The following is a 27,936-nucleotide window of genomic DNA, read 5'->3' as shown; positions in this document are numbered from 1 at the left end:
AGTTCCACTTCGAAATTTAGAAAATCCCCATCTCTTTCTTGCACTTAAAATACGTTCTTCATATATGTTTAATAAACAAACAATGTCAAACAATTACATTAATAGTTGATTTTATTAAAGAATCAGATAGCAATACATACATGTTTTTACAATATTAAGTACATACTATACCACTATTGCCTATACTTAACGTACATGAAATATTCGTTTCTAATTGAATGCTCTTCCATATAGAAATCTTCCTGTTTCCAAGATCTAGCTTTTCTATCAGCAATCTTTTATTAGGAATACCTGCCCAATACTTTCCCAACATTGGTATTACATTACTGTGTATTACATCGTCCATATTTATGCGAACCGATTCCGTTTCGTCGTTGGAATTCCATTGAGTAATCAAATTGACTGTGATGATCGATAAACGAAATTCATTAGCGATAAAAAAACATATATTTGCTAGGTGATTCAGTGGAATTGCTATTCTATAGTCTTTGGAATACTTAAAAATTACTGCTGGTAAAGAATCTATAATTATAATCCTTGTACGACAATCTTCTTTCTCCTCTTTCAATGCGCTTGTTAGCCAACGTAGAACCTTAAATAGTTCATGTAAATTTTGTACATTGCATACTCTGATACGGTCTAGAGCTTCATCTACCACCTGCATTCAAGAATTATAAAATATAATTGTTATTATAGATTTTGATAGACTTATGGCAATATACCTTTTTACAATTGTTTTTGCTCAACAAGATTTCTTCTACACGGGAACCACAGAAATCTCTTTTCGTATCTATGTATCGTACAAGATTATGACCCCTGAGAACAATATTGCTTGCGATCGTTAAACACAATTGTGTTTTACCACTTGATGGTATACCGCATAATTCATATATTTGTCCTGGATACAATCCACCTTTCAATATGTTATCTAAACTAATTATTTGTAGAATTATTAGATATTCCTCGAATTTTTACAGAATTACGTAAGTTTAGTTACATTACCATGATAAATCTGTAGGAATTATGTTACTCAATTCTATTTTCAGCAAATCACAGGCATTTCTTAACACAGCTCCACACTTTTGTGAAATAACTGTTTTAATATGAAGTATGTCCTGTCAACGTAACCTAAATTTAATATTTTCAGTTGAAAAGTTTTGTTCTCGTTGTTACTCGTAATAAGTAAGCTTGTATACTTTGAGCAAAAGTCCGGTGAATGTCGCCAACTTGTCCGAATCCTCGTTTACGAATTCTAGAACAGTTGTGATATTTCTACGTTCTAATTGTTGTACCACAGTATCGGATAATTTCAAGTCTAAATTCGAACTTAATTTTGTCATTCTCGAGAAGACAATTTTTTCAACTGTTCTCTCTGAAATCTGCATAAAAAAATGTCATTGTAATGTTTCGTTTGTATTCATACTGCCGATATCAACTAAACAAGCAAGCGATACGGCAGGAACTTCCGGAATATTAACATTAACATTAACGAAACCATAATACGTACGTTTTATTTGGATTCACGTGATATAGCACTGCTGTTCAAAAGTACGTACACTCCTCATTATTATAATTACCTGGAAACAATATAGAATTTAGTTATTATTAAATACACACATCCGCTGATTGGGCATTAATTTTTCATTAGCGAATATATATGACTTTGCCAATAATTAATTTAAATATATAACATATAAGATTAAAATGTTATTATATCTGTTACTATAAGAAACAATATAAAATATATTGTATAATTACATTTTTATATTTATTTATTATTAATGCAATCGTGAAAAAAAGTTTTAGAAATTATTAAAACTTTTTAGATTATAAAATAGTCTACATAATTTTTAACTTTTACCTATAGTTACGTGACTTTAACGGAATTAATATAATAATAGTTCATATGACTTGATATTATAATAGATATTGTCCACATATTTTGGCGCGGAAATGGACAATAATAATAGATATCCTAATTGCCATGAAAATACGATGGAACTTCAACAGCGTCCGATAAAAAAACCGAGTTATTCAAAAAATGGAAAAGAAACAGCAAGAACCTATAAAATATTTATCTTTCAACATTCAAGTAAAAATTGAAAATTATTATCGCGTATACTACGTAGATCAATGTAAATATAGCAGTGGTACCCTAAAGATGATGCGCCGAGTACCGAAATGACCCCAGCGTCATTCTTACGATTGTACGTATTACACGCGGTCACCTCGGATAGCAGAGACCAGTCGAGCAGAAATTCGAAAAAACATGTGTGGCAAATTCTAACGCACGTTCATTCGCGTTTGTTCTTCTCGTCATGGTTCATTCTCGATCCATCGTAGATACGATCACAGTTTTGCCTCGGAAAACTCGTGGCGTACACGTTATCACGTTCAAAAATGTGTTCGGTACACGTCCCATGAGAAGATCTCAAGCGTACGTCCAATATCGAAACAGCCATTTATTCGAATTCGGTTAATAAACGTACGCGAAGACATCGACGCGCAAAACATCGGCAAACAAAGGTCAACCGAAGAGTGAGTAAAACCTTTTTCTTCCTATATTACATTTACCTGCTTTCTACGAACGTCAGCGCGTGTGGTTATACATATATATTTAAGTATAAGCACGTGGCGTGTCTATATATCTATGTATGTACTTATGTATGTACACTGCGACACCATGTTGCGCTCGGTATAAAATTTCAATCGAAATTATTTGATATTACATACTCTTTCTATAAGAAATCATTTATTTTTTCGTGTAGAAATCCGTTATTTTTTCGTGTAGAAATCCGTTGGGTACACGTTCTTTGCTCGAATTTTGTAAGTCTCGCAGTCTTCGTACAGCTAAATTCTTTTGAAATACAACAAATACTGTGGCCATAAGATGCGTTGAAACGAACCAAGTATGCAATAACGATTAGGATTAAATAGGATAATTATCATGAGATTTTCGGTGCACGTGGCGTTTTATAGCACGCGTAAAGGCTAAAGGGGGTACACACAGCTTCGGCGATATCAGTTTGTTTGCTTTATAAATTGAACCGAAATATTTGGATAACGGCTCCGCGCCCATTGCCAGGAATGTAAAGTGATGTAATACCGCATGTAATGTATGTCCATATTTGTCTGTTGTGCGAACGGTTCTTCGAGACCGTTCGTAAAGTCTCCGCAACAATATCTTACATTAAACCGCATTGTTTCGAGTTCCATACGAAGGCATCGTCGCACGATGCTGCACACTTTGAACATTTAATTTTTTTTACGCATTAAATTCGCTTTTCCTCCGATCTGAAACGAAAAAAATGCTTTTTTTCACGCAAGAAAATTTGAATCGTGAAGCAATATGCTACATTTTATAGATCCGTTCGTTCTCTCAACGTATATATCGAAAATCGTGTGTGGCAATGGGTCGTGCGAAATGTACAAAAATCCTGTATTCGGGAGCAATAGTTGCTGATTTGATTTGTTAGTCGGGAAACCAGTCCCTTTAATATTTTTACCAGCGACCAATCGGGAACGTTTCCGAGTGCCACGTTGCCAAGTATCCGGTTAGCGTTGGCCAATCAGAGGATCGGTGCCCGGTCGGAGCGGCATCTATCCGTGGCTTGTGTAAACGCGGCAGAGCAAGCAGCAAGCACCTCACGGTCTGGCCGCGGTCGAAATTTTGTCGGGAGCCGTCGCCATGTTTAGAAGTGTGTGCGTCCTTGAGCGAGTCGAGCGAAAATGTTCTGTAAAATATTAGATATAGCTCATGCACTGTACATTACGTGAGGTACCTAATTGCGATTTAACGCTCGTCGATCACGGGTGTGACAATTATTTTCGTGGATGGCTCGCCTACGTCGCAGAATTTTGTGATTACATTATGGTAAGTCCGCCCTCCTATCGGACCAACGCCAACATGGCGGACGAAAAATTTCCTTTGTATCACCGCGAGGCTCCACTGACGCAATTGCGAAAAATCTATTTTCCACGGAGCTGTAACGCTCCCCGGTACTGGGAACGGTGTTTTTCGTTTCCGTAAAGCCCTTCCGGTGAAGCGACGCGATCGTTGTTGTTATTACATCCGGATTAAATGACGTTTTTCGAATAAGAAGCCTCGAACGCCCTGAATGCTTGATATCGGGCCGTCGTGTATTCGTTTCAATCTCGCGTTATTTTAAATGACATCGCTCATCTCGCCGCGTAGTCGATCGCCGAAAAGTTCTTTGTCTCCCAGATGCAATATTTTCCGTTGTATTTTTTCGTCGGCGCGTCACGCACCTCTTCGAAATTCCAATGCGGTGCATCGGTCGGATCGACATAGAAATTTTGATTTCGGCGCTTTTTTCACAAATCAATTAACGTTCTCGTTTCGACTCTGTCCGGTTACCTTGCGGCGAGTAATAATCGAAAATATATACGATTTATTGTTTACATACGTTAAACAATTAAAAAACGAAGCATTGTTAATAATTAGCGAAGTTGTGTCTCGTGTTACTACTCGTTCGTGTTTTCATTTTTATCGTTTTTTTTAATCAGCACCTGTATGTTTATTGTTTAAATTGTGAAACAGTCGTGTGTTTGCCGAACGGGGCTATTTCGAAAATTAGTACTCACGATTTGAAACTTGAAGTCAGTCAGAAATTCGTTTATTTTTTAAATTAATTTTTCATTAGCTTCAGACTTTGGACGCGATTCCGTTTTGTAACCTAATCTGTATACAAACATATAACGCGCAATCTTCAATTTTTTAATTGACAAATACATAGTAAATAATACAAACATATACATGACGGTTTTTTTTGTTATTCATTTATTTTACTTGTTATGTATTATATTAATTTTTACCCTTTACATATAGACTCAACTGCTCTGTAAACAAATTTTTTAAAAAATAAATGTTTCAATCGAACAATAATTTCTTCCACCAACATATATGGCTATTATATGCTGTCGATACTCTAACGTAGTGTTTGTACTGACAATAAATAAAATAATAAAATAATAAATAAATGAAAAATTTTTTTTAGCTATATTTTAAAGTTAATTTCAATGATATTACAGTGTGATATGTAATGAGCGATAAGCAGTCTGCACCTATTTTGCCACCCCTTAATGGGGGTGGAGGAAACAATGGGGGAAGCAATGGCGGTACACAACAACAAACTGTTAGTTTGCAGCAAGTACTTGCCACAGCTCAGGGTCTCAATGTCCTCACCACAGGTGCTGGACAACAGTTTGTTATTACTTCCCAGGTTCCTGGTCTCACACAGGTATATGTTTGATTAATTTCACTACCCCTCCATTATCTTCCGAACCTGTGTTTTCTAACTTTCTGTGTTACTGCAGGTTATACCAAGCAGTGCGACGACAAATTCTAATATTCAACAAGTCGGTGTTACAAGACTTGTTAATATTAGCGGTACTCCACCACGTGCGAGTACCATGGGAGTTGCAGGAGCTAGTGGATCTCCTCTTCCTTCTCCCTCTCGTCAGAATTCACCTAAAGTTGTTCTAGCAACGTCCCCAAAACTTGTTAGAACTTCCATCGGCAACATGTTTGTTGCTCCGACGTCTCAAGCTTCTATGCAATCACCACCAGCAAGGAAAAAGTTAAAATTAGCAGACTCTACCGAGAAGCCTATTATGTGTATCGAAGATGCGGTAGGCTACAGAAGAAGAATTATGGAACACAAGATGAAGAGGATGCGTGCGATAAGGGAGAAATACTCTGAGAACGCATCGGAGTTGTTCTTCCTGCATGCTGGTGGAAATATGATGGACTTTCAAACCTGGAGGAAGAGACAACCAACACCTCAGTATCTGCATTTTTTACGTCAACATAGATTAGATCCGGACGATGACGACGAAGATTTAACAGTGCCACTGCCAGAAATATCAGAAATTCCATTAACGCCGACTGTTACACCGACCGTCTCTTCGATAGTTTCTGTGAATCAGTGTGCCGAAGTAAAAATTTCTAGTATGAACGTTACGCCAGTTGCAGTGTCCACTACTTTACCTGCTGCAGTAGCTCAACTTAATCAGCAAGGTAAGCCTAAACAATTGTTATGTATACATGTTCATAACTAATTGAATAATATTCATGAAATAATTTGACTCTGTCATGGTACCCTGTTTTCTTAATCAGAATTTACACAAATACTTTCAGGTACATAGTTTATGGCAACAAAATCCAAATTGTCAGGAGAAGTTAATCAAATTCTGTATTAACAATTATGGTGAGGTCATGGGAGCAGTCAGGGTACCATTGGCGGGTTAAAGAACCAGAAAATGTCGAGCACTGGATGGTCGGGAAGCCATCGGTTCGAGGCGAGTCGGGTTCTCTAAAATTTCGGGATTTTCGAGAATTTTCGAAATTTTCGAGAACCCGTCCGTATCTCGATATTTTTGGGTTCTTGCACATCTCTAGTAATAAAATGTGAATAAAACAATGCTATTTCACATGTAACACGAATCATGTTTCCCAAAGTAGTAAGAGGCACACCATTATATCGAAGTTCGATAGAAAAATCTTGTCAAAATTCTTGTACGCTATATGTAGATAATCAGAATATTTACTTCGAAGTTGTTAGTAGATGTTTACACGACAGTATGGAAAACAATAGAGACTCTTTAGTAGACGTTTTATATCAACCAAATAATTGTATGCGTACTAGGACATGTACCAGGTAGGCCTCAAGGGGGCCGCCATGGCATGGTGTTTGCCTTCAGAGCAGCAATTCAATCTTCACCAGTCACCGTTCACTCTCCACCTACTTCTACTCTAGCACCCACGCTCATTATAGGTGATTACCGCAGGCTTATCGTTTGATGTTTAGATTCATTAATTATCGTATCGCAGTTCTTTTCTATTTTCATAATCGTATATGGTTCAAAGTTTATTTCGTTCGTTGCTTTTTTGCGTACTGATCGAGCTTATAGAGACACAAAGACAATTACGTTGCAATAAAAAACCGTGTTTTTGTTTAAACTGATGCATTGGATACCGTTTGTACTAGTACCGAGAAAAACTGTATCTAGAATTTATTTAATCGAACAATATGGTGAACGTTTTGAAACGTCAAGTAGTTACATGCACGTTGCTTCTTAAATTACGACAAGTTATACTTACGTTCATATGCAAAAAGTTGTAGGATATTTTGTTCTCCTAGCTTGCATTCCTTAATCACGAATATCCCATAATTCATTCTCATAGTAACGATTCCTTTTGACAAAGTTACTTCTGTTCACATTACACCCTTCTTTAAGTTGACGATTTATGCATTGTGATAATTACATCCTTGTTAACGTTGTAGAGTATTTGTTGTGTTGTCTTCTGACGGCCGCATTGAGTTCACGCATCTCGATGCAGTCTACTCTATGTGGAAAGATGAATCCATAGCTTTTTTAAGATCGATTAGCACCAAGTTTTTCGGTCTAAGGGTGCTGTTGATACACATTTCTCACCCTCGACTTGCCAGTGACGCCGAGCGATCGAGCATGGATATTAAAAATTATTTTGTCTATCGTTACAGGTAATGCACCAGTAGTTTCAAGTTCGCCGAAACAAATAACAACTACAGTAACATCAGTCTCGGCAGCAGCAGCAGCAACATCAGCATCAGCAACTCCAGTCGCAGACAAACTGTCCACAACAGTTACAACAGTCACAACAACCACAACTACTACGACATCGACTATAACAGTTACTTCTACTCCTATTCCTACTCCTACTCTTACCGCAACGATTACTACCACAGCGCCAAAAATGTCTACTGCGCCTACTAGTACTCCCTCTCAGCCAGTTGTAAAGCTCGTTAAATTACCTGCCTCTAATTCAACAGCAAGCGATATCGCGAATAATCAAGAACAAATAGTAGAAAAGGCGAAACAGGTGTGTATCGTATTCGTTGTCTTGTTGCGCAACGTATCAAGATTAGAGGTGTGCGAAAACTCAAAATGTCGGGTTCTTGAAAATTTCGGGGTTCCTGAGAATATTGGAGTTCTCGAATATATTTGAGAATCCCGAAATTTTGGAGAACTCGATCCGCCCAGACCATCGTGTACCCGATATTTTCGAGTTCTCACGCACCTTCCATAAAAATACAATGTCAACGTAACACATTGAAATAATTTGCAGGAAGCGTACGTTATGCAAAGGATTGCCGAGTTACAGCGGGAAGGATTATGGTCGGAGAGGAGATTGCCTAAAGTGCAAGAGCCGCCTCGCACGAAAGCTCATTGGGATTACTTGTTGGAGGAGATGGTCTGGTTGGCTGCTGATTTTGCTCAAGAGCGGAAGTGGAAGAAGGCTGCGGCGAAAAAGTGCGCGCGCATGGTTCAGAAGTACTTCCAGGAGAAAGCGATTCAAGCGCAGAAAGCCGAGAAGTCGCAAGAGCTCAGGCTAAAGAAGATTGCCAGTTTCATAGCGAAAGAGATCAAGACCTTCTGGACGAACGTGGAAAAGGTATGTTTGTGTGTATATATTTCCTTCTCTTTGGACAATTTCTAGTTTACCCCACACTATTAAGCCGACAGTTTCGGTGTATTCCAATTGAACCTGTGTGCTCGTTGTGGGAACAGCAAAGTCTGATTATTGTGTATGGTTGTACTCGTTCCGTAGATACGATCAAAGAATTAATTCAGGACACTTAATTCATAGACTTCTTTCAAGTATTGTTAGTTCTGTATTAGAACTGTATTGGATCACGTGTATTATTTAGTTCTTTTGGTTTTCAAGTTGGTGGAGTATAAACAACAGACAAGGCTGGAAGAGAAAAGAAAACAAGCGCTGGATCAACATTTAAACTTTATCGTTGGACAAACTGAGAAATATTCGACGTGGTTGACAGAGGGGCTTAACAAAACTGACGGTCCTCAAAGTATACCGGCATCTATTAATAGTTCACGAATATCTTCTCCAGTTCCGCCCGGCAAATCTCATTCTGATGGTAAATTAAATGGACTAGATAGCATACTATATATGTATGTGTTATCAGTGACACAGACATGTAAATTTAACGTTGTTTAATGCAGAGGACTTTCAACCGAATCAAAGTTCGGATGATGACGAAGAAACCATAGCAAAGGCGGAAGAAGAATTAAAATCTGTAACGAATCATAAAGAAGAGGTTGAATTGTTAAAGAGAGAATCGGAAATTCCGTTGGAAGACCTCCTGAAAGATCTGCCACCCGATTACTTGGAAGATAGAAAGAAAAATTTGTCCCCGTCTAAAGAAATTGCGAACGAAGTATGTTCATAAAATTTCCCTTGATTACACTCACGGCTATGGTACTTATAGCTTATTTTTCTGCTAATAGGGCAACGATGAAAAGACGGACGGCGATACAGATTTTGTTGCGGCATCAGACGAATCTTCGGACGAAGAAGAAACTATAATGGAACAAGAGAAACTGGAGGAAAATGCGGATTACAAACAGGAACTGGATGAGCTCAAAGTATATATCGTTTATTCAGTATTTTAACACTAAACCTACCAGGTACTAAAAGTATCTGATCTGTGCGTTACTTGATAAAAGTGATCTGGATAAAAAATTCGAAACGAAAGTCACGAGTACTCCGAATATACAACTTGCATTCTTTCAGGCTGAAAATGACATGTCTATCGATGATCTTATGGCGAAATATGGCAATATGTCAGACGCTCCAATGGATGTTGATCAAGAACAAGGTATGCAACAAGTATTTGCTTCGCGCGAGTTTTCTACGACGTTGATTAATCTGTGATGATAATTTACCATTCCTGATGGTTCGAGGAATGGTTCTCATTCCTTGACACCGATTTCTTGATGTGACTTGAGGCATTTGTCTGAGATACCCGATGCATTTCATTCAGTTGATTTGATATCATTAATTACAGCGACTTATACTAACGTGCAATGTTTTTCATTTAGATTCTGATAAAGAAAGCACAAAAGAGGAGGAGGGACAGGAGAACGACGAGGAATCTATCAGCAGTGAAAATGAAAGCGAAGAAAGTGACAATGAAGTTGGCGAACAGGAGTCTCAAACGCAAAGCGACAATGATGCTGATGTCGGGCTCAAATCGCTTTTGGAAGATATCTCTATGGAAAAATCTACGGACGAAAAGGTGAGACAATATGTTCGAAACTAATCACGTTTTATTTAACCCCTTGCACTACGGTGTATTTTACGATTGCAATAACTTCTTCTTCGTCTATAATTTACTAGGAAAAAAAGAAAATTTATATTTATTGTATACCCACGTGTTATCTCCAATGGCTAAATATTGACAAGAATGAAATAGGATTTAATTTCAATTTAAAGGGAATTAATAACATACATATTTAGCAAATTTTGTTCGAAGTTTTCATCACTAGTCTGACCCGATATTATAGTACAAGGGGTTAATAAGTATTTAACGAAGAAATATTTGAATAAATCATAATATTTTATAGACTGCAAAAATAGATCATTCGAATGCTCACGACGAAATGGACAACGTGGCTGCATTGGCAGAAAGTATCCAACCGAAGGGAAATACCTTACTGACTACTAGCGTAAGTTATTCGAAGCAATACCTGCTTAAATAAAAACCGGGGAAGCCTTTCATCCAAGGTTGTGTGACAACTGTTTGCTCACGATCATTTCAGGAAGGCAGAATAAAATGTGATATTCTTCTTTGTAAAAATAGATTAAGTTTAATAATTTATTTCGGAGAGATTATTACAACAATTTCTATGCAATTAATATGCCAATTGAAATGACTCGTAACTTTTTTCTGACGTGCGAATCGCGTTACTTACAGGTTGTTACAAAAATTCCGTTCCTTTTGAAACACTCTCTTCGGGAATATCAACACATTGGATTGGATTGGCTCGTAACTATGTACGACAGGAAGTTAAACGGTATTTTGGCAGACGAAATGGGTTTGGGTAAAACGATACAAACGATTGCCTTACTCGCGCACTTGGCATGCGAGAAAGGTAATTGGGGTCCACATCTTGTAATAGTACCAACCTCTGTAATGCTTAATTGGGAAATGGAATGCAAAAAATGGTGTCCTGGTTTCAAGATTTTGACATACTATGGAACGCAGAAAGAAAGAAAACAGAAAAGAACAGGTGATGTTCCGTATCTTCAGATAAAATCGTTTCCTATCCAAGGAATAACGTTTACATAACACCTTTCGTTTCTTTTCACGCCAGGTTGGACAAAACCCAATGCTTTCCACATCTGTATCACATCATATAAATTAGTTATTCAAGATCATCAAAGCTTTCGAAGGAAAAAGTGGAAGTATCTCATATTGGACGAAGCTCAGAATATCAAAAATTTTAAGTCGCAAAGATGGCAGTTGTTGTTGAATTTTCAGACGCAACGGTAAACATTTGAACTACTTTAAACAATTTTATTCTTGGAACAGAGAAGTATTTTACACACGAAACTCGTTTTGTTTTGCAGACGACTGTTGCTTACTGGCACGCCGCTTCAAAATAATCTTATGGAACTGTGGTCTCTGATGCATTTTTTAATGCCGAATGTATTTCAGTCGCATAGAGAATTCAAAGAATGGTTCAGCAACCCCGTCACAGGCATGATCGAAGGGAACAGTGAATACAATGAAAACATTATTCGTCGTCTGCATAAGGTCTGTACGTAGTTTGCCATCGTACTTGTGTTTGTACATAATTTAGCCATTCGCTACCGACCCAGAGACTTGATAATCGTTGCATTTCTCTGTTTTATAAAAATAGCGAGATATTAAATTCTCTATTAAAACTCGCGTGTCAAGAGAAATTTGGTATGACATACGAATCCTGTCTAGAGAAACAATTCTACTAATTATTCTATCCTCTGTAAGACTAGCTTTAATCCATTTCATTTACTCAACGATTCTATCTTTCCAGGTTTTACGGCCGTTTTTGTTACGAAGATTAAAAACAGAAGTAGAAAAACAATTGCCGAAAAAATACGAACACGTTCTCATGTGCCGGTTGTCGAAACGACAGCGATATCTGTACGATGATTTCATGTCCAGGGCAAAGTAAGCATTTAGCATGCTTCTGAAAGTTCTCTCAACTTGATAGGATAATTTTTAAATGTTGGCTTAATGAATTGCTTTTTTTACTTGTTTTTGCAAGGACAAAGGAGACTTTGGCTAGCGGCAATCTATTGAGCGTCATCAACGTGTTAATGCAGTTACGTAAAGTGTGTAATCATCCAAATTTGTTTGAAGTGAGACCGACGGTGTCGCCATTTCAAATGGAAGCTATCGAATATGTTACGGCTTCGTTGGTGTGGAGTGTTCTTGATTACGATCCATTTAAGGTGTGCATTGGATACAGCACTATTTTTCATTTACTCTCTCCGAGTTGCCGATTGTTCAACATATTTTTTTATATTACAGCATATCGACTTATCTAGTATGAATCTTCTTTTATGCGATTTGGAGTTGTCGCTTACCGCGTTTGTTGCGCATAGAGTAAGGCGATTGCAAACACCGCGAAAGCTGATTGAGGAAATTGACAGTCAACCAGACCCGCCGCCGAGATGTCCACCTGGAAAAATTAAAATCAACGTTAGACTGTCGAATCAAGCCAAACCACCGTCTACACCGCAACAGACTCAAACGAAATTAAAAAACTTAGCTGGAATCTTACCCACTACTCGCGTTGGAACGTCTCCTTTAATTAAAACGATAAATAATCAGAGTACTACGGGACAAGGTAAGCAGAAAATATCTGCAAACAATCGCTCGTTTGTTGTAACAATGACATGTAATTAAAATTATTTTTTAATTATTTGCAGGTGTTACTTTAAGGGTATCGGGTGGTCAACAGTTACAGGGATATTCGGTTCAATTGGTTCAACATCAAGGTAGCGTGAAAGGTAAGTCTTCGCTCATTTAGTTTCCTTCAAACATATACATACACACACGTATATATGTTATACTCGTGTTATATTCATAAAAAAATTTTAATCCCAGTGCATCATCGATCAGTGGTTGCACTTAAATCATCGCAGTGTAATCACTTTTGCAGTGGTGCTAAAGAAACTGATCTCATGCCAGCTTGTTTATAATTTGCCTCTGTTATAAGCATTCTAGACTTGAGAACACATTAACAAATAATTCAATTTAATTATACTGTTATTGCTCGTAAGTGGACAGCAGATGTTTATGTAAATTCAACCTAAAGGCGAAATTCTATAAATTTTGGACATTCATCGATAAAAGAGAAGAAGTAACCATTTTTCAAAAATTGTATAATGTATATTAAGGTGATCAGAATACATGCCGTGAATGCATAAAAGTCTGTAGTCCATGGGTAAGTTACCATTTGTGTAAAATATATGTTGTGTTTGCTTCGGAAATAGCCATCCCTGTTGGAACACTAGCACATAACCCACAAAGTACAACAGTGACACCAAGTACAGCAGCATCGAATGCACAGAGGATTACAGTAGGGAATGCGAATATCAAAGATGGACTGCAACGACTAACCACGCAGACAGTCACAGTTAAACAAGGTGATTCCGTCCAAAGAATAGCAGTGCCTAGTTTTGCACAGCTGGTTCAAACATCTACTGGTAGACATATCATTCTGACTTCGAATCAGCAAAACACTAACACAGGTTTGTCCCATGAACGCTCGTATCCTACTGACCCCCATTTGTGATCCATACTCAAGCAATGTGTACACCCACCGCCCTCCATCTTCATATTTCATTTATGCACATCTCATTCAGTGGATGTTGTTTTAAATAATACCTTAATTGAACGATGCATGATCATGAATAATTAATTGTCTCCTCTTGTTAGCGAGGAAAGTGTCCTACAGTAATTTTAGCATAATGCAAATTGAAAATATTGCCTATTACATTATATATTGTATCGGTGTAGGTGGTCGAAACACGCGGGTTAATATTCCCCTTCGTTTCTACAGTATCGTTTCCAGTAATATCGCCAAGTGGACAACGTTTGACGGTTTTATCGAAATCTTTGATGGGCCTAACCACTTCGGCAGCTACGGTGAATAAAGTTGTAGGAGGAGTTGTAACGACGTCGAGTGGAACGAGCGGAAGACCCGTGATGAGAGTACCACCTTTGAATGTGACTGGTTCCCAGGCAGCTCAGCCCTCGACGGGCAACGGGCAATCTCCTCAGCAATCGATTCGATGTGGCATTGTCACTAGACACGCACAAAAGGAGTCTGAGAAGGCACAAACCAAGGAACGTCCAAAGTCCGAATTTTATTTGGTAATTATCAGTCAAATCACATTTTTAATCGGCGAACCTGCAGAACAGCTGACTACTGTAAGTTAAGAACGTCAATTTCTACAATACAATATATCCAAAAAATCATCGAAATCATAGGGTAGCCACTTGTTCTACAGGTTCATCTTTTAATTCATATCTTTGGGGCCTGTTTTTACCTCGAATTTTCATACTTGAATTCGTCTATTAATGTTACAGCCGCAGTTGGAAGAGGAACGAAAGCAAAGGAGGCAAGCCAAGCTCCGTCTTCTTACTAATATTAATGAAAGAAGATGCGCAGCGTGTCCTCTCTACGGGGAGGATCTGTTCATGGCGTTGAGAATCGGCAAACCATCTACAGCGTGTCGTTGGCACAACGGTTGGGTTCATTGCGCAACCACCAAAGAAAACGTTCGTACCCGCAGGCAATTCTTTTCTCGTACAGAAGCACTCGCGGAAGCGATCAACAGTACAGAACAGATTGTTGAAGAGCTTAAGGAAGTTTTCGAAAGGTGCGCTCTCTTAGCTGCATAAACTTGAAAACTACATGGTTATACTTCTATCGAACGCTGTACAGCATATCATGTAATTGTTGTTACAGGTTTGTTGTTCATGTTCCTGCTGTATGCGCACCCACGCCACGTTTTCATGTTTCTCATCCACCCCCACACAAACTGTTCGCCCAGAAGCGTATGCAAATAGCGCTGCAACGTCATCTCTCGCCGAAATTCGCGTTGTTCCATCCAGTAGCTAGTGCAATGATGACTCAGTTCCCAGATCCTCGACTGATACAGTATGACTGTGGCAAACTACAATCCTTGGATCGACTTCTTCGGAATCTTAAGTCAGGCAACCATAGAGTTTTAATTTTTACACAAATGACAAGAATGTTGGACGTTTTAGAAGCTTTCCTTAACTTCCACGGCCATATATATTTGCGTTTAGATGGTACTACCAGGGTGGATCAACGACAGGTATCGATCGCTCTTTTGCTACGATCATTTTCTTCGAGTTTTTCAGATTTGTCTCTACTGGATACTTTTTTGCAGGTTTTGATGGAAAGATTCAACGGCGACAAACGGATATTCTGTTTCATCTTGTCGACTAGGTCTGGAGGTGTGGGCGTCAATCTTACAGGCGCCGATACCGTTATATTTTATGACAGCGATTGGAATCCCACCATGGATGCCCAAGCACAGGATAGGTGTCATAGAATAGGCCAAACACGGGATGTACATATCTACAGGTATGTAGGAACGAACAATTGCGTTTTCATATACAGTATACAGTATTCCTTCGGATGATATTACGTCAAATGTCAAAAGAAGAAATTATTTTAGTCGAAGAGACGCACATTATGGTGGGGATAATTTTTTCATTGATGTCATTTTTCCCTAGATTTCAAGGTCATCGATTTTATTTTTAATACAACTACATATTATTTTTATCACTATGATTAATGAAGAAGAAAAATTTATTATAATAAACATTCAAAAGTATGTCCGCGTAGCATAAATACTAAATGGGATCTACTTATTTGTATGCTGAATTCTATATTGCAGGTTAGTAAGCGAAAAGACTGTGGAAGAAAATATTCTAAAGAAGGCCAATCAGAAGCGATTGCTTGGAGATCTGGCCATCGAGGGTGGCAACTTCACAACTGCTTACTTTAAGAGCGTAAGCATCTCAAACAAAAATAGAAAAATCATCCGACATAACAATATGACAAATTATCGAACTTAATTAATGTTTAAACAGTCTACCATCCAAGATCTCTTCAACATCGATCAAACAGAGAACGATGCTTCGGCGCGAATGGCGGAGGTGTTGGAACAGAACAAGGATCGTGATAAGTTTCTGCAGAAGGATATTGTTCCAAGTCAGGGAACGGACGATAAGGTGGCGATGGGTGCGTTGGAGAGTGCACTCGCCGCTGCTGAGGAGGATCTCGACGTCCAAGCGGCGAAAACTGCCAAGGCGGAAGCTGTTGCTGATTTGGCAGAGTTTGACGAGAACATACCTTTGGACGAGGCGGAGAAGGACGACATGCAAGTCAGCAAAGCTGAGCTTGAAGTGCAGAACCTGGTATCACAGGTAAAATAAAATTTGTTTCATCAGTTTCTGATCAGATCAATGGACTGTGGGCTCTAATCAGACCAATCCACAGTCTATGCGATATCTAATCGAATTGTTCGGCCAACCTGCAAAACGGCTATAAAATCTCAATGTTTTGAACAACTTTGTTTCGCTTAGTTTCCGAGATATTTGCGAAAAACAGTCGGTATCGCTACAGTGAATTCTGTTTGTACTCTTGGGGGAAAAGTTGTTCCAAATACAGTAATGTCCGACTGTAAGTCGTGCTGCCTATTCCACTGGAAGGCATATTTCACGGGGGGCCAAGAAGCTCGAGCTGCCTCGGTCGCTGAGCAGTGTAAACACGCCGCGTAATCCGATACCGGGCGGGTATATCGGTGTGAACTACTAATCCAATTACAAAATTTCTTTATTCTTCATTATTATTTTTTGGTCTTCCACCAACTTATTTGTGGCACTTTTCTGTTTCTGATACCAAATATGATACAATTCCGATGATATTTACTTGTGTAATGACGATGATTGTTTCGGACGCAAGAAAGAACAGCGTACGGGAAATGCTTTGAACTGTGCCGGCGTGCCGCAACTCTCCGCGCCTCCTTCTTTCCCATACGTTGTCCTTCTCTGCTTCGAAAACTTTCATCGTTCATTACACAAGTAAATATAATTAGAATTATATCATATTTGGTATCGTTTCCATTAGAAAAATGCCACGAATATGTTGGTCGAAGTTCCAACAAAAAATAATGAAAAATAAAAAAGTTTTGTTCTTGGATTAGTTATGTTCACATTTCTCGGCGACCGAGGTCTCTCGAGTTTCGCTGTCCTTTTCTACTTCGGCGCGGTCTTTGAAGCCACAAAAAATAGTATCCCGCTTATATCTAGATTCTAACGCAGAACCGAGAAACGACTTGTAGTCGGACATTATTACTGTATCTACAACGATCGTTTTGTAATAATAATGGTTTTCTGTTTTCAGCTTACGCCGATAGAACGGTACGCGATGAAGTTCGTCGAGGAGTCTGAGGGTGCGTTCTCAGCGGCTCAGCTAGCAGCTGCGGAACGCGAGCTGGAAGAACAGAAGAAAGAGTGGGAGCTGGATCGGTTGCGAGCGTTGCGCGAGGAGGAAGAGAGGCGGATGAGGTTGGCCGACGATGACGAGAAACCCTTAACGTTCGGCCGCGAGGATGCGCAGAATCAGGTTAATAATGCTAGTAATTCTAAGAAGTTAGTAAGTAAGAAACTGCCGGCAAATAGTAGGGGGAGGAGGAGGAGGATAGGAAGTTCGCGTAGGAACAACAGTAAAAGTGCTCAGGAGTCGGAAAGTGAAAGCGAGACCACCACGGAGTCCGAGTCAGAATCTCAAGAGGACGTCGTGGAGGATAGTCTTGATGAGGAGTCGAGTCACACGGAGAGTCAAAGTCAGGGAGACGAGGACGACGAGGAGGAGGAGGACGAAGCGAATGATTCCGAGAGAGGATACCCTAAGCGTAAAAACCGTTCGAACAAATCGTTCAGTCAGAATCATTTCGATCTGAACAGTCCCCGGACGCGGTCCAGAGGAAATGTCAAGATCAACCTATGGACGTTGGACGTGAGTCCGATCTTGCCGGGCATAAAGCCGAAGTGTCGAGGTAGAGCCAGCAACATGAGGAAGCAGAGGGAGATGGAGATGAGAATGAAGACAGAGGAGAGCTTCGTGCTGCCTCTGCCACCGTCCTCGTCAAGTCCGAAAAAGCTGAACGCTAGCAGTAGGTCCGACGATGAATTCAGGCGGGCGAATCTGAAAGTGGAAGAGCCGGATTTGAAACGCACCGAGGCAACCAACAGCAAGCTTTCGCCTAGCAGAGGTCCGTCCGAAGTCGTTGAGAATTGTAGGGTCATTGTGAATCACTGCGACGTTACCGCCGCGTCTTCGTCGAGGGCGAATGGTAAAAAGGATACGGAAAAGGGTAAAGACGAATCTGACTTGGTTTCAAACTCTGAAGAAGCAGAAGCAGCGTGTACTCGGTTGGATGAATCGGCATCCAGCGGAGACCAGGAGGAAATAGATGAGAAGATCGATGACGAGGAGTCACAGGATCTAATCGATTTGTCTGCGCACGAGTCTGCGGAGCAGAATAATTGTGCGGATGAAGCGAGTTCTAGCGGGGATGCTGAGAATGCTGATGTCAGTCTTCTTTCGCAGACTGGTAGCTCTTGTTCGTCCGCGGCGGAGTCTGGTACGTTGAAAATGATGTCGGACTCGGACCTAACTGAAGAGATCAACGTCTCTGAGAGCTCGTTGAGTACATCTTCCTTGAAGAGCAAGACGGTCTTTCCAGAGGTAAACGAATCCATCTCGAAATCGGCAACATATAAGACGACTGAATCGACTTTGGAGAACGCGGTCGCGGTCGTAGCCGAAACGGATCGAGAATCAACGAAGAAACTAGAAACAGAAAGCGACATTGTTAACGAGGACACAAGTGATAAGAAACCAGAAAGTTCTGGCGAATTGAACGAACGATCCAACGAAAGTACAGACTCGGACGTGATGAACGAGTCGGTCAGTGATAGCGTGTCTCCATCTGTGATAGAAACAAGCTCTAGTCAGAAGATCGGTAACGAAGAAGAAGCAAAAGTAAACGAAAAAGAGGATAGTTGTTCTAAATTGAACGAGGGAGAAATGAGAAGCGACGACAATAAACCGACTCGTTCCACAGATATTTCCGATTCGGACGACAAAGCCGAGTCTGATTCTACTTCAGAAAACAAGCTCAAATCTCGCAAGACAGAAACTGTATCCTACAGAGTAACTACGCGAAGCGGTAAGATCAATTTCACGGTCGAGGTTACCGAAAGCAAAGATACGGACAGCGAATCAAACTTCGAATCAAATGTGCCAAAGCACAATCAAGAGAACGAAAATTTAATGATCGTCAAGAGAGAAGGGAATAAGTTAGCACTGATAAGGAGACCGGACACGCCAAGACCGTTGGAGCAAGGTAGAATCACCAGATCAAGCGCCGGCCGGTCATTAACACCTCCGCCGAGCAACAGTCCTACGAGATCGGTCCAGAAAAGACACCAAGACATTCCACTGTCGGAGGGTTCAAAATTATCTCCCAGGCCAGTGACCAGGTCCTCGTCCGGCATAAACTCCCCGGTAAGGACCGAGGAGCAGCAGAATGTCTCTTACGAGAAACCAACCACGAGAAGTTCGAAATCGTTGGACAACGGTTTCTTGAGCCCTACACCGTTCCGTCGGAGCAGTTCGATACCGCCGATGAAGCCATCGGAGGTAAAAGACAACACCGGCAGTCCTACTGCGAAGCCTAAGAAGAACCTCAATGAGGCTATCGTCGTGGTTGAACCTTTAACTGCGAGTATCGTAAAAAGACGACCGGACACACCGGTTCCGACATTCGAGCAGATGTCGAGAGTCACGCGATCCGGCCTGAATTTCACCATGAACTCTGGGAAGTCCTCCTCTAGCCCCAACCACGTGGCCGCCCCTTTCAGAGGCACCAAACATGTCCGGAAAGCGGACGCGGAAGCGAAGTCGCAGGAGGAGTCTTCCAGCACGGATTCGAATGGCAACGCGGTCGCCTCCGAGGACTTCGGGAAACAGGACGACTCGGGATTTACGGATATGGATGAGAAACCGCAGCGTACTGCGAAGGTGGTCGCGATCCTCACGCTGGACACCAGGAGCAATCACAGCGGTGGTAAGGCCTCGAGTTCCGTGAAGACAACGAACTCCTCCGCCGATAGTAAAAGCAGCAGCCTCGGCAAGAAGAACGATGCGACCACACCGGCAACGGACAAGAACTGTCTTCTCAGAATATCCGATGTGACGTCGAATTGTAAACTGGACGGCTGGTGCGGCTCCGAGCTTGATAACGCCCCCGCAGTTATCACGAACGTGGCCAGTACTTACGCTTCCGGCAAGACGGGCAAAGCGACAGTGGGCAAGGTCGGGTCGCCGTTGAGCGCCAAGCGGAAGATGGAGAACTTACTGCCCGTGATCGCGCTGGTGGATCTGGATAACGATCCCAACTACGACTCGTCGGACGGGTCGAAGAGATTGCGTCGGAAGATCAAAAGGAACCGGGTGACCTCGTTCGCAAAACCCCCCGGCGGCAAAGTAGTGGAGATCGAAGATAAGCTTGACGAACAGGAGGAACAGATCCCACCGATCAAGAAGTCTATTCGATCTCAGCTCTCGCCATCGTCGTCCTCTTCTACTCCTCCTCCTCCTACTCCGTCGCAGACGACGCAGTTGGGAAAGATTAGCAGCGGCACCGTGTCTTGAGTCTTGCCGAGACTACTGTATCGCTGTAAGATTTAGCAGCAGGATTGTATAAAGATTCCTGGAGCGGGTGTACGCATCATCCAACTTTTTCTTGTACGCATCGATTTCTCTTTCCTCTTTCTTTCTTTTTGTTTCCCTCATTTTATTTTTCTTTCTTTCTTTCTTTCTCTTTTTAATTTCACCGCAATCATCATCAAAAAATCCACGTTGTACATATTATGGAAACGATCGAAGAGAAGTAGGAGAAACTGAGAAGCGAAAAGATATGTTTCTTTTTTTTGGTTCCGTTGTACTGGGTACACGCGTGTAATTTTTTAGCCTTGTAAATTTGTGCTCTCCTGTAAAGCCCCCCCCCCCCCCCCCATCGCGTAAATGTCTCCTTTTTGCGACATTGTAATTTATACACTCGGTGATATATAGATGCGAAGAAGAGAGAGTATGTGGGAGGAAAAAACGGGAAGAGGAGTTTTCAGACACATTCGACTGTATCATATTAGGTAATAGTTAACGAGAATTCACACACGCAAACAATTCTACCGTCTAGTTTAGCTCGTTAGGAACGCTGCAAATCATTGGTCGCGGTTCCAGGCGCGCGCGCGATCGCAATCGTGCGTTTACAAGCGAGGAGAACCGTTAATTGGAAATAATAGACAGTCGATTTGTCGGGGAGGTAGAAACAAAACGACAAGAGAACAGAACAGAAAAAACCTAGTAACAAAAAAGGGAACGAAAAAAAAACAAGTGACAAAAACCTGTGAACGCGCTGTACTTTGCTCTCGTGTAACGCCTTGTATATTACATAACTCACAAGGTGACGACCTGATTACATTGCTAGATTTAAGGAGTTACTACTCGTTTAATGGTATGCCCCACTGTAATATTTAAGTTGCGTGCCTGTATTTTGTATGATCGAGTGAGTCCAAGGAAGGAAATAAAACTAATTCCTTGCTATGAAGATACGATGTGTTCTCTTATTTCTTGGTGCGTTTCCAAGTCTGTTCGATCAAAGGTTCAGTTCCGTTTTGGTGTCAAATTTTGCTCAGTGTGCTTGGTTATATATAAAACACGAAAAATAAATGCAAACTCTAGCCGAGATCGTCGGTCGGACGATCGACGGGATTCTCGCGATGTTTGGTGTGGCAAGGCTTACATGACCGCACATTCAAAATCAAAATGAACGAAACGAGAGAAAGATAGGGAGAAAGAAAGAAAGAAAGAGAATTCGTTTAAAGCTCCAAAAAGAAAAAAAACGAATAGCGATTTCGAAAATGGCACCAAAACACTGCCTTTGCCATTCCAAACTTGGAGTCAGCCAAGGTATAAGCAGGCACATTCATGAGCGTCTTGCACAACGTTTGAAATTCATTTGTAACAGAGTACTTGACGCGGCACGAAGGTATCTTTTTAAAGACCTTCGAAGAGACGAACGAGCCTTTGAACGAGCAAGGTGTCCGTACACTTTTTCCTACACATTTCCCAGGTGTTCCAAGATCGATATGTAGATCATTCAGCGTTTACGTTCTTCTTCGCAATGGCTCTCCTCTGGGAAGACGAGTTACGGAGACGTTGTAGCAACCAAGAGGATACCGTTTTTATTTTTGTTAAAAGTCCTTTGATAATCGTTGTCGATAATTTCACACGGTGTACATGACGCTCTGGTCTCTTCTTGCAAACATATTTGTTTCTTTCCGAGTGGACCATACTATTAACAATCCTCGAAGTCGATCTGATAGCAGTGCTTTTAATATCTTACAGATATGGTTGTCGGACGATAATATGGAGCAAATGCCGGTTAGTATTATCCACTTTCTACGGCATTTAAGTTTTCAATTTTCATTTCTCGATATGGTGTGGTCTCTATGATTCGTTTGATCGCCAGATGTGGTGTCCACCTACGCCTCCGACGACGGATAACGATGTTTACATCGACTATTCTTTGGGATTCCTTTACGAGAACACTCCTATGTCTGAGGCTCAGTTGCCTCCGATTTACATTAAAAAAGAGCAAAAAAGGAGTAGAGCCGATGCTGGAATTAGCGATCGTGATGGTAATATACATACTTGATTACACACTGCCCCTGCCAAGAATTATTCGATCGGACAAAGAAATTGGTTGTTATTCGTTGTTATTCGAACTATTCCTATCCTTGATTTGTGCAAAACATTTTGCAATGGAGCTCTTATTATCTGCGTATTCCGAATAAAACATGAATTATTATACTTGCGGAAGAAGTATATAATAGTTAACATCACAATTATAATGCTGATCGAATACTTTCCGTCAGGTCAGTGATAGCACACATATACATCAAAACATTTTTCTTAATGATCATTATTAGACTGCACATTTTTATGCAAAATAAAAATTGTCTACATTGATTGTAAGTGACAGGAGCCACTGTTTTAAATTCCATTTATTCAATTTTTCCATAAACTCATAAAGGTCCGCTGCCTAATTATTATATATTAATATCGAAGTTGTGTTATTAGGTCGGCGGGCGGTTAAGATGCGGCACAAAGAGGAGTCTGTGTACGCGCCGAGATCGCTGTTCGATCGGCCGTCTCCAGCGATCATGAAGATGCGTCGAGACATGAAGTTGCACAAGCATCGTGCAACGGTTCGTCCATCAATCCCGCTGCCAGGCTTAAAGCCATCCCACATGTCGAAATCTTCCATTGATCAAGAGCACGTTCTCGACTGGATGATACACGAGGACTGGGCTCTTCTCCAAGCGATACAGATCTATCAGGGGCTGCCGTTGAACCTGATGATCCTGTCGCCTGGTCACACTCCCAATTGGGATCTAGTTGCCGATATAGTGAACAATACCTCGCGAATATACAGGTCTCCGAAGCAGTGTAGGAGCAGGTACGAGTCGGTGATCGTTCCGAGAGAAGAAGGCAAGCTACTGTACGACACCACGCCGAAGAAGCAGAAGAAACAGAAAGGCGTCTACAAGATACCTCAAGTGTCCGAGGTATTATCACCCGACTATTATTAAGGATGCATTTCTCATTTTTCGATAATGCAAAGTCATGGGGATTCTCAGCAGTTAAAAGCGCTAGATAAAAGATCAATCTAGGTCGCGATCGCCCTGAAAAGTCCTCTATTTTTACGTTTACGCGACGTAATTTGCATCATGTAGCTGACGCGCCTTCATGAAAACAGTTATATGCGCAGCTGAATGCTTCCGAATAATGCAAATTACGCTTCGTAAACATAAAAATAGGACTTTTGAAGGCGATCACGACCTAAATTAATCTTTTATCAAGCGCTATTGACTACTGAAAACCCCCATCTTTACATTATCAAGAAATGAGAAGGCGCATCCTGCACCCTTGCAATCTTGGAAAAATGAGTTTATCTCCTTAAGTCTTATTTTAAAATATTTTAATATATCTTTCGCTGACTGGTGATGGTGACTGATTTTCCGATTCTCTTTTCTTTCAGCAACAGAGCAAAACGAATAGGCCAATGAAAACGTCCCAATTGTACATCCAGGACAAGAATCACTCGTTCACGTTGATGTGCTGTCAGAGGTTCGACACTATAAAGTCAGTTTCCAACAAAAGAACGCCCACCGTTAAACCCTTGCTTGTGAATCCGTTAATGAAGAATCCTACGAACGCGGCCGTTCTAGCCGAATGCGGCATTCAGTATGACAGTCCATTAGCTCCCATTGAAGTCGCTACCAGACGGGCGGACAGGATCGCAAAGGAAAAACTGAAGCACGCTGTTAGTATACTGGAACGTTGTAACGTAAAACGTTGTTACCCACAACCACATAATCCTTGTAACTTGCAGACACAGGTGTTAACGGCAGAGCAACAGCAACAGGTAGCCGCTCGGTTACTGCAGCAACAGCAACAACAGCAGCAGCAGCAAGCTCAGCAGCAACAACAACAAGCTCAGCAACAGCAAATTAAACTACAGCAACAACAAACCCAACAGAATTTATCCAGTGCCGCGAGTCCTCAAGTGCATCAACTTACTCAAGTTGTCACTACAGTCGCGACAACTGGACTGACTACCATGAAGACAGTCACGACAATGACGACGAACGTTACCACCTGTGGCACGGCGGTCGCTGCTTCGACGGTGAAAACTCGACCGGTTGGTGGAACGTTGACCATGCAAGATGCGAGGACTACGCCGACAGTTGTCAGCGTAGCGAATCTTCAAACTGCTCAGAGAATCGCGACAGCGAGTTTGGTGTCTTCCGCACAAAGTTCTCCCGCTGGCACGCAGAAGGGGATCGTTGGGGTCACCGTGGCGACTGCTTCCGGTAGCAAAACGCTGACCGCTGCACAACTGCAGTATTACAGACAACAACAGCAGGTGAACCTGTTGCGTCAGCAGCAGCTGAAAGTGCTGCAAGCTCAAGCCGCGAGCGGTCAGAAGGTGTCGGTAGCGGTCTCTGCTGCCGCCGCGGCTCAGCAAAGGGCTACCCTAATGAAACAAGGAATAGCTGCCGGTACCGTGGGACAGGCAACCGTAGGAAAACAGACTGTGGCGCGCGCGGTGTCGGAGACCGAGATGGCTGCTCTGATCAAGCGACAAACGTTGCAACAGCAGGCGAAAGCGGTGGCCCAGGTGCAAGTACCTGGTCAAGCCGGTCTCACACCGGCACAACTGTTCGCGCAAGCCGGTTTGCAAGTGCAGCAACCTGGAACCTCTTCCAGCGGAACTCCCGTCGCCACTCTGGTGAAAACCGCGAACGTTGGTGTACGCACGGCAACACCGCAACAGATCCGCCAGCTAGCCCTGCATCCTCAGATCATCACTCAAAGGAAATTGCCGGCGCAGAAGGTAGCCCAGCTGGCGCAAGTCACCAGCAAAAGCGGTGTTCAGGCGCAGCTTATCGTGCAGCAGAAATCTTTGCCAGCCACGATGACGGTGCAACAAATACAAGTGATGAAACACGTGCAGCCCTCGGCGATGCAACAGTTCACCCATGTACGTTGAGGCTGATAGTAGGAAAATAATCTATAGTCGATAGAGTATCGGGTCGAGCCGAATCGGGTTCTCGAAAATTTCACGATTCTGGAATATATCAGGATTCTATAATATTTTCGGAAACAACTCGTGCATTCAAGAATCCCAATATATTCGAGAACCCGTCGAAATCTTGAATAAAATTCTCGAACCAACATTTTCGGGTTCACGTACACTTCTAATAGATAAACACTACATATTGATTCTAATCATCTAGCAGGCTGCTTAAATTATGAGACCCAATTTCCATTAAGTCTGATTAAATGACCATCATTGATCTTAAAATGTAGATTACAAATATGTAAAAGAAAAATCGTTAGATCGTGAATAGATAGGGATTAGAAAATATTAGGGAATAGAACTGTTCTCCCATGTTCCCTCCTTTTCGAAGGTGTTTATATAGTGATATTTCAGGTCTCTACGGGACAAGCGGGTTCCCAGCCAGGCCAGGTGGTATTGGGTAAGTCACCGCTGCAAACAAGAGTAATTCCGGTCGCTTCTGCAGCCCTGAAGCAAACGATTCAGGTGGTGACTGCGAGTAGCGCCCAATTGCGACAGGCTGCTCCTGCTCAAGGGAAACCAATCGTCACGACAGCGAGAAGTAGTCCCGGTCCTAGTCAAGTCAGATTACAGACTATTACGCATTCTGTCCACCCCCAACAGGTGCAACAGCAACAACAACAGCAACAGTCTCAAACTCAACAAGATACGCAACCGAAGTGAATATGTTTGACGATTGTTGCTCGATTCGATCAAAGATCACACGATGTTGTTTCCGTAAATCTGTGTCGACTCGACGAGCGAATGTCGTATCAGAAGCTTCGTTTAACGACACGCAAAGTAATGATGACATTCCAAAAAAATATCACATTGGCTACAATATCTTTGCGGAGATTAAATGTCTCTTGAATGTTCGTATCGAGACAGAAGCACGGTATTTTTATCATTTACTCTTTTGTCCAGTGGTGTAGTGTGACGTATCGAGGTCATAATTAATGAATTCATAATCGTATCAGTATTGAAAAAGAATGATCCGGTCTTATCATTTTATAGTGTTTCGAAATTTGCTGGCCGAATTTGCGTTTGTAATGTTAACGATTCGCAGAAACGCTACTATCCACCATCGAGTTTTGTAAATTACGAGATAGCATTACTATAAGGTCGTTATAGTTTTAACTGCTTGCGTCGAGTTGCTCTGCCAATCCCTTTTTGTACTCTCAATATGTTGCAGGATGTGCGGTGACGAAAGAAATCATGATACTGAAAATTGGTTGGATGGGTTGATTGTTTTAAGCTCAATTGATGGGTGAATGGACAAAAAATATGTGTAATTGTAATGTCGACGAGACACGTTGTAATATTTTTTAGAGGGGCAAGTCCACGGTCGAAAACCCCAAGCAGCAAGAACTGCACTTAATCGAGAATCATCTGCCCGTAATCGTTCACATAACCAATTGCATAAGATTTTTACAACATTGGTTTCAAACGCTGAAAGACTACTAAGAGAGAACACGTGTTTTTAGTTCCTTGTCTAGCCCTGAAACGATTAAATATGTTACAGAGGGCATCTCCATAATTGCTGGGGCAGTTCTACTTCTTCTTCAGACTTCGTACGAATTGGTACGGAACGATTTAGCCTCGGGAAATACGCTTAACTTGTTAATAAAAACAAAAAAAAACTTGAACGGCGAAAGAAACGAAACGGTAATGCTATGACTGTATATGTATCTATAGTTACCTGTAGGACTTAAACAATTTCGTTCGATAATGCGATGTTTATACTAGGATCTTTATCGAACCGTGTAAGATTGTATTGTACTAATAACAACATTAATAATAATAATAATAATATATACATATGTATAATTCGTGTAACATAGACGCTAAAATAAATCTCTCGTAAGTAATCTTTGGTGTTTCATGCAAGGACTTCACAAGGGTGCAAGCGATAGCACGTAAAACTCCCGCATACTATTACACACGTTTCTAAACATAAATATACAAGGCATATGCATTATGAAAAAATATATTTTAGAATTTAGAATCTTGTATTCAGAAAACAAATTTCTGTCCAGGTTCCATTCTTTTAATTACACTGTCCAACACAAAAGTGTCACAATTTTATTTGTAGTATACTGTTGGGTGATTCTTATAGTTTTTTGTGTTGATTCCGAATCTGTCCTTAATTTTTCTCCTAAACGCACAGTTTTTGAGAAACATGACTTTGGAAAACAAACATATATATTTCAACTTTAAACAAATATTGTGATGTTAATTCCATACAATCAAATGCTGTTCGTTGGTCACGACATCACGGG

General features: G+C 41.1%; 2 protein-coding genes and 1 non-coding gene across 12 annotated transcripts; 2 read left to right on the top strand and 1 right to left on the bottom strand.

Moving 5' to 3' along the window:
* Positions 1–79: 79 nt before the first annotated feature.
* On the bottom strand, positions 80–3,670 carry Rad51d (Rad51 recombinase D). Of its 3 annotated transcripts, XM_076430643.1 has the most exons (7): positions 3,507–3,670; positions 2,575–3,294; positions 1,508–1,577; positions 1,197–1,379; positions 1,003–1,115; positions 723–933; positions 80–658 (listed from the first exon to the last, which is right to left on the bottom strand). In XM_076430643.1, exons 4-7 carry the CDS (start codon positions 1,338–1,340, stop codon positions 155–157), a joined length of 972 nt encoding a protein of 323 aa, XP_076286758.1. In that variant the 5' UTR covers positions 1,341–1,379; positions 1,508–1,577; positions 2,575–3,294; positions 3,507–3,670; the 3' UTR covers positions 80–154. The 3 variants fall into 3 exon arrangements, with proteins under 3 accessions (XP_076286758.1, XP_076286749.1, XP_076286739.1); XM_076430634.1 differs by lacking the exons at positions 2,575–3,294; positions 3,507–3,670 and adding an exon at positions 2,155–2,290; XM_076430624.1 differs by lacking the exons at positions 1,508–1,577; positions 2,575–3,294; positions 3,507–3,670 and having other exon boundaries at positions 1,197–1,454.
* Dom (domino helicase) lies at positions 2,398–27,525 on the top strand. Of its 8 annotated transcripts, none has more exons than XM_076430449.1 (33): positions 3,672–3,874; positions 5,053–5,261; positions 5,338–6,040; positions 6,669–6,797; positions 7,527–7,885; positions 8,132–8,458; positions 8,732–8,942; positions 9,028–9,242; positions 9,313–9,450; positions 9,599–9,683; positions 9,907–10,103; positions 10,432–10,533; positions 10,782–11,097; positions 11,182–11,356; positions 11,438–11,624; positions 11,884–12,020; positions 12,118–12,304; positions 12,384–12,702; positions 12,785–12,865; positions 13,352–13,609; positions 13,921–14,234; positions 14,451–14,743; positions 14,833–15,205; positions 15,281–15,477; positions 15,794–15,908; positions 15,990–16,325; positions 17,305–17,526; positions 22,378–22,413; positions 22,502–22,670; positions 23,101–23,600; positions 24,080–24,358; positions 24,428–25,579; positions 26,033–27,525. In XM_076430449.1, the coding sequence occupies exons 2-33, from the start codon at positions 5,064–5,066 to the stop codon at positions 26,339–26,341; spliced, it is 8,619 nt and encodes a 2,872-aa protein (XP_076286564.1). In that variant the 5' UTR covers positions 3,672–3,874; positions 5,053–5,063; the 3' UTR covers positions 26,342–27,525. The 8 variants fall into 8 exon arrangements, with proteins under 8 accessions (XP_076286518.1, XP_076286525.1, XP_076286544.1 ...); XM_076430438.1 differs by having other exon boundaries at positions 24,074–24,358; XM_076430451.1 differs by having other exon boundaries at positions 3,673–3,874; positions 23,113–23,600; positions 24,074–24,358.
* Positions 8,507–8,641, top strand: LOC143215383 (small nucleolar RNA snoR639/H1). The gene has a single exon (XR_013010370.1). It is a non-coding gene; the product is annotated as a small nucleolar RNA snoR639/H1 (small nucleolar RNA).
* Positions 27,526–27,936: the final 411 nt, after the last annotated feature.

This window comes from Lasioglossum baleicum, chromosome 1 (genome assembly GCF_051020765.1).
Source record: "Lasioglossum baleicum chromosome 1, iyLasBale1, whole genome shotgun sequence".
NCBI lineage: Eukaryota > Metazoa > Arthropoda > Insecta > Hymenoptera > Halictidae > Lasioglossum > Lasioglossum baleicum.
Note: the sequence above shows the minus strand (reverse complement) of the source record. Positions and strands in the feature narration are given on the sequence as shown.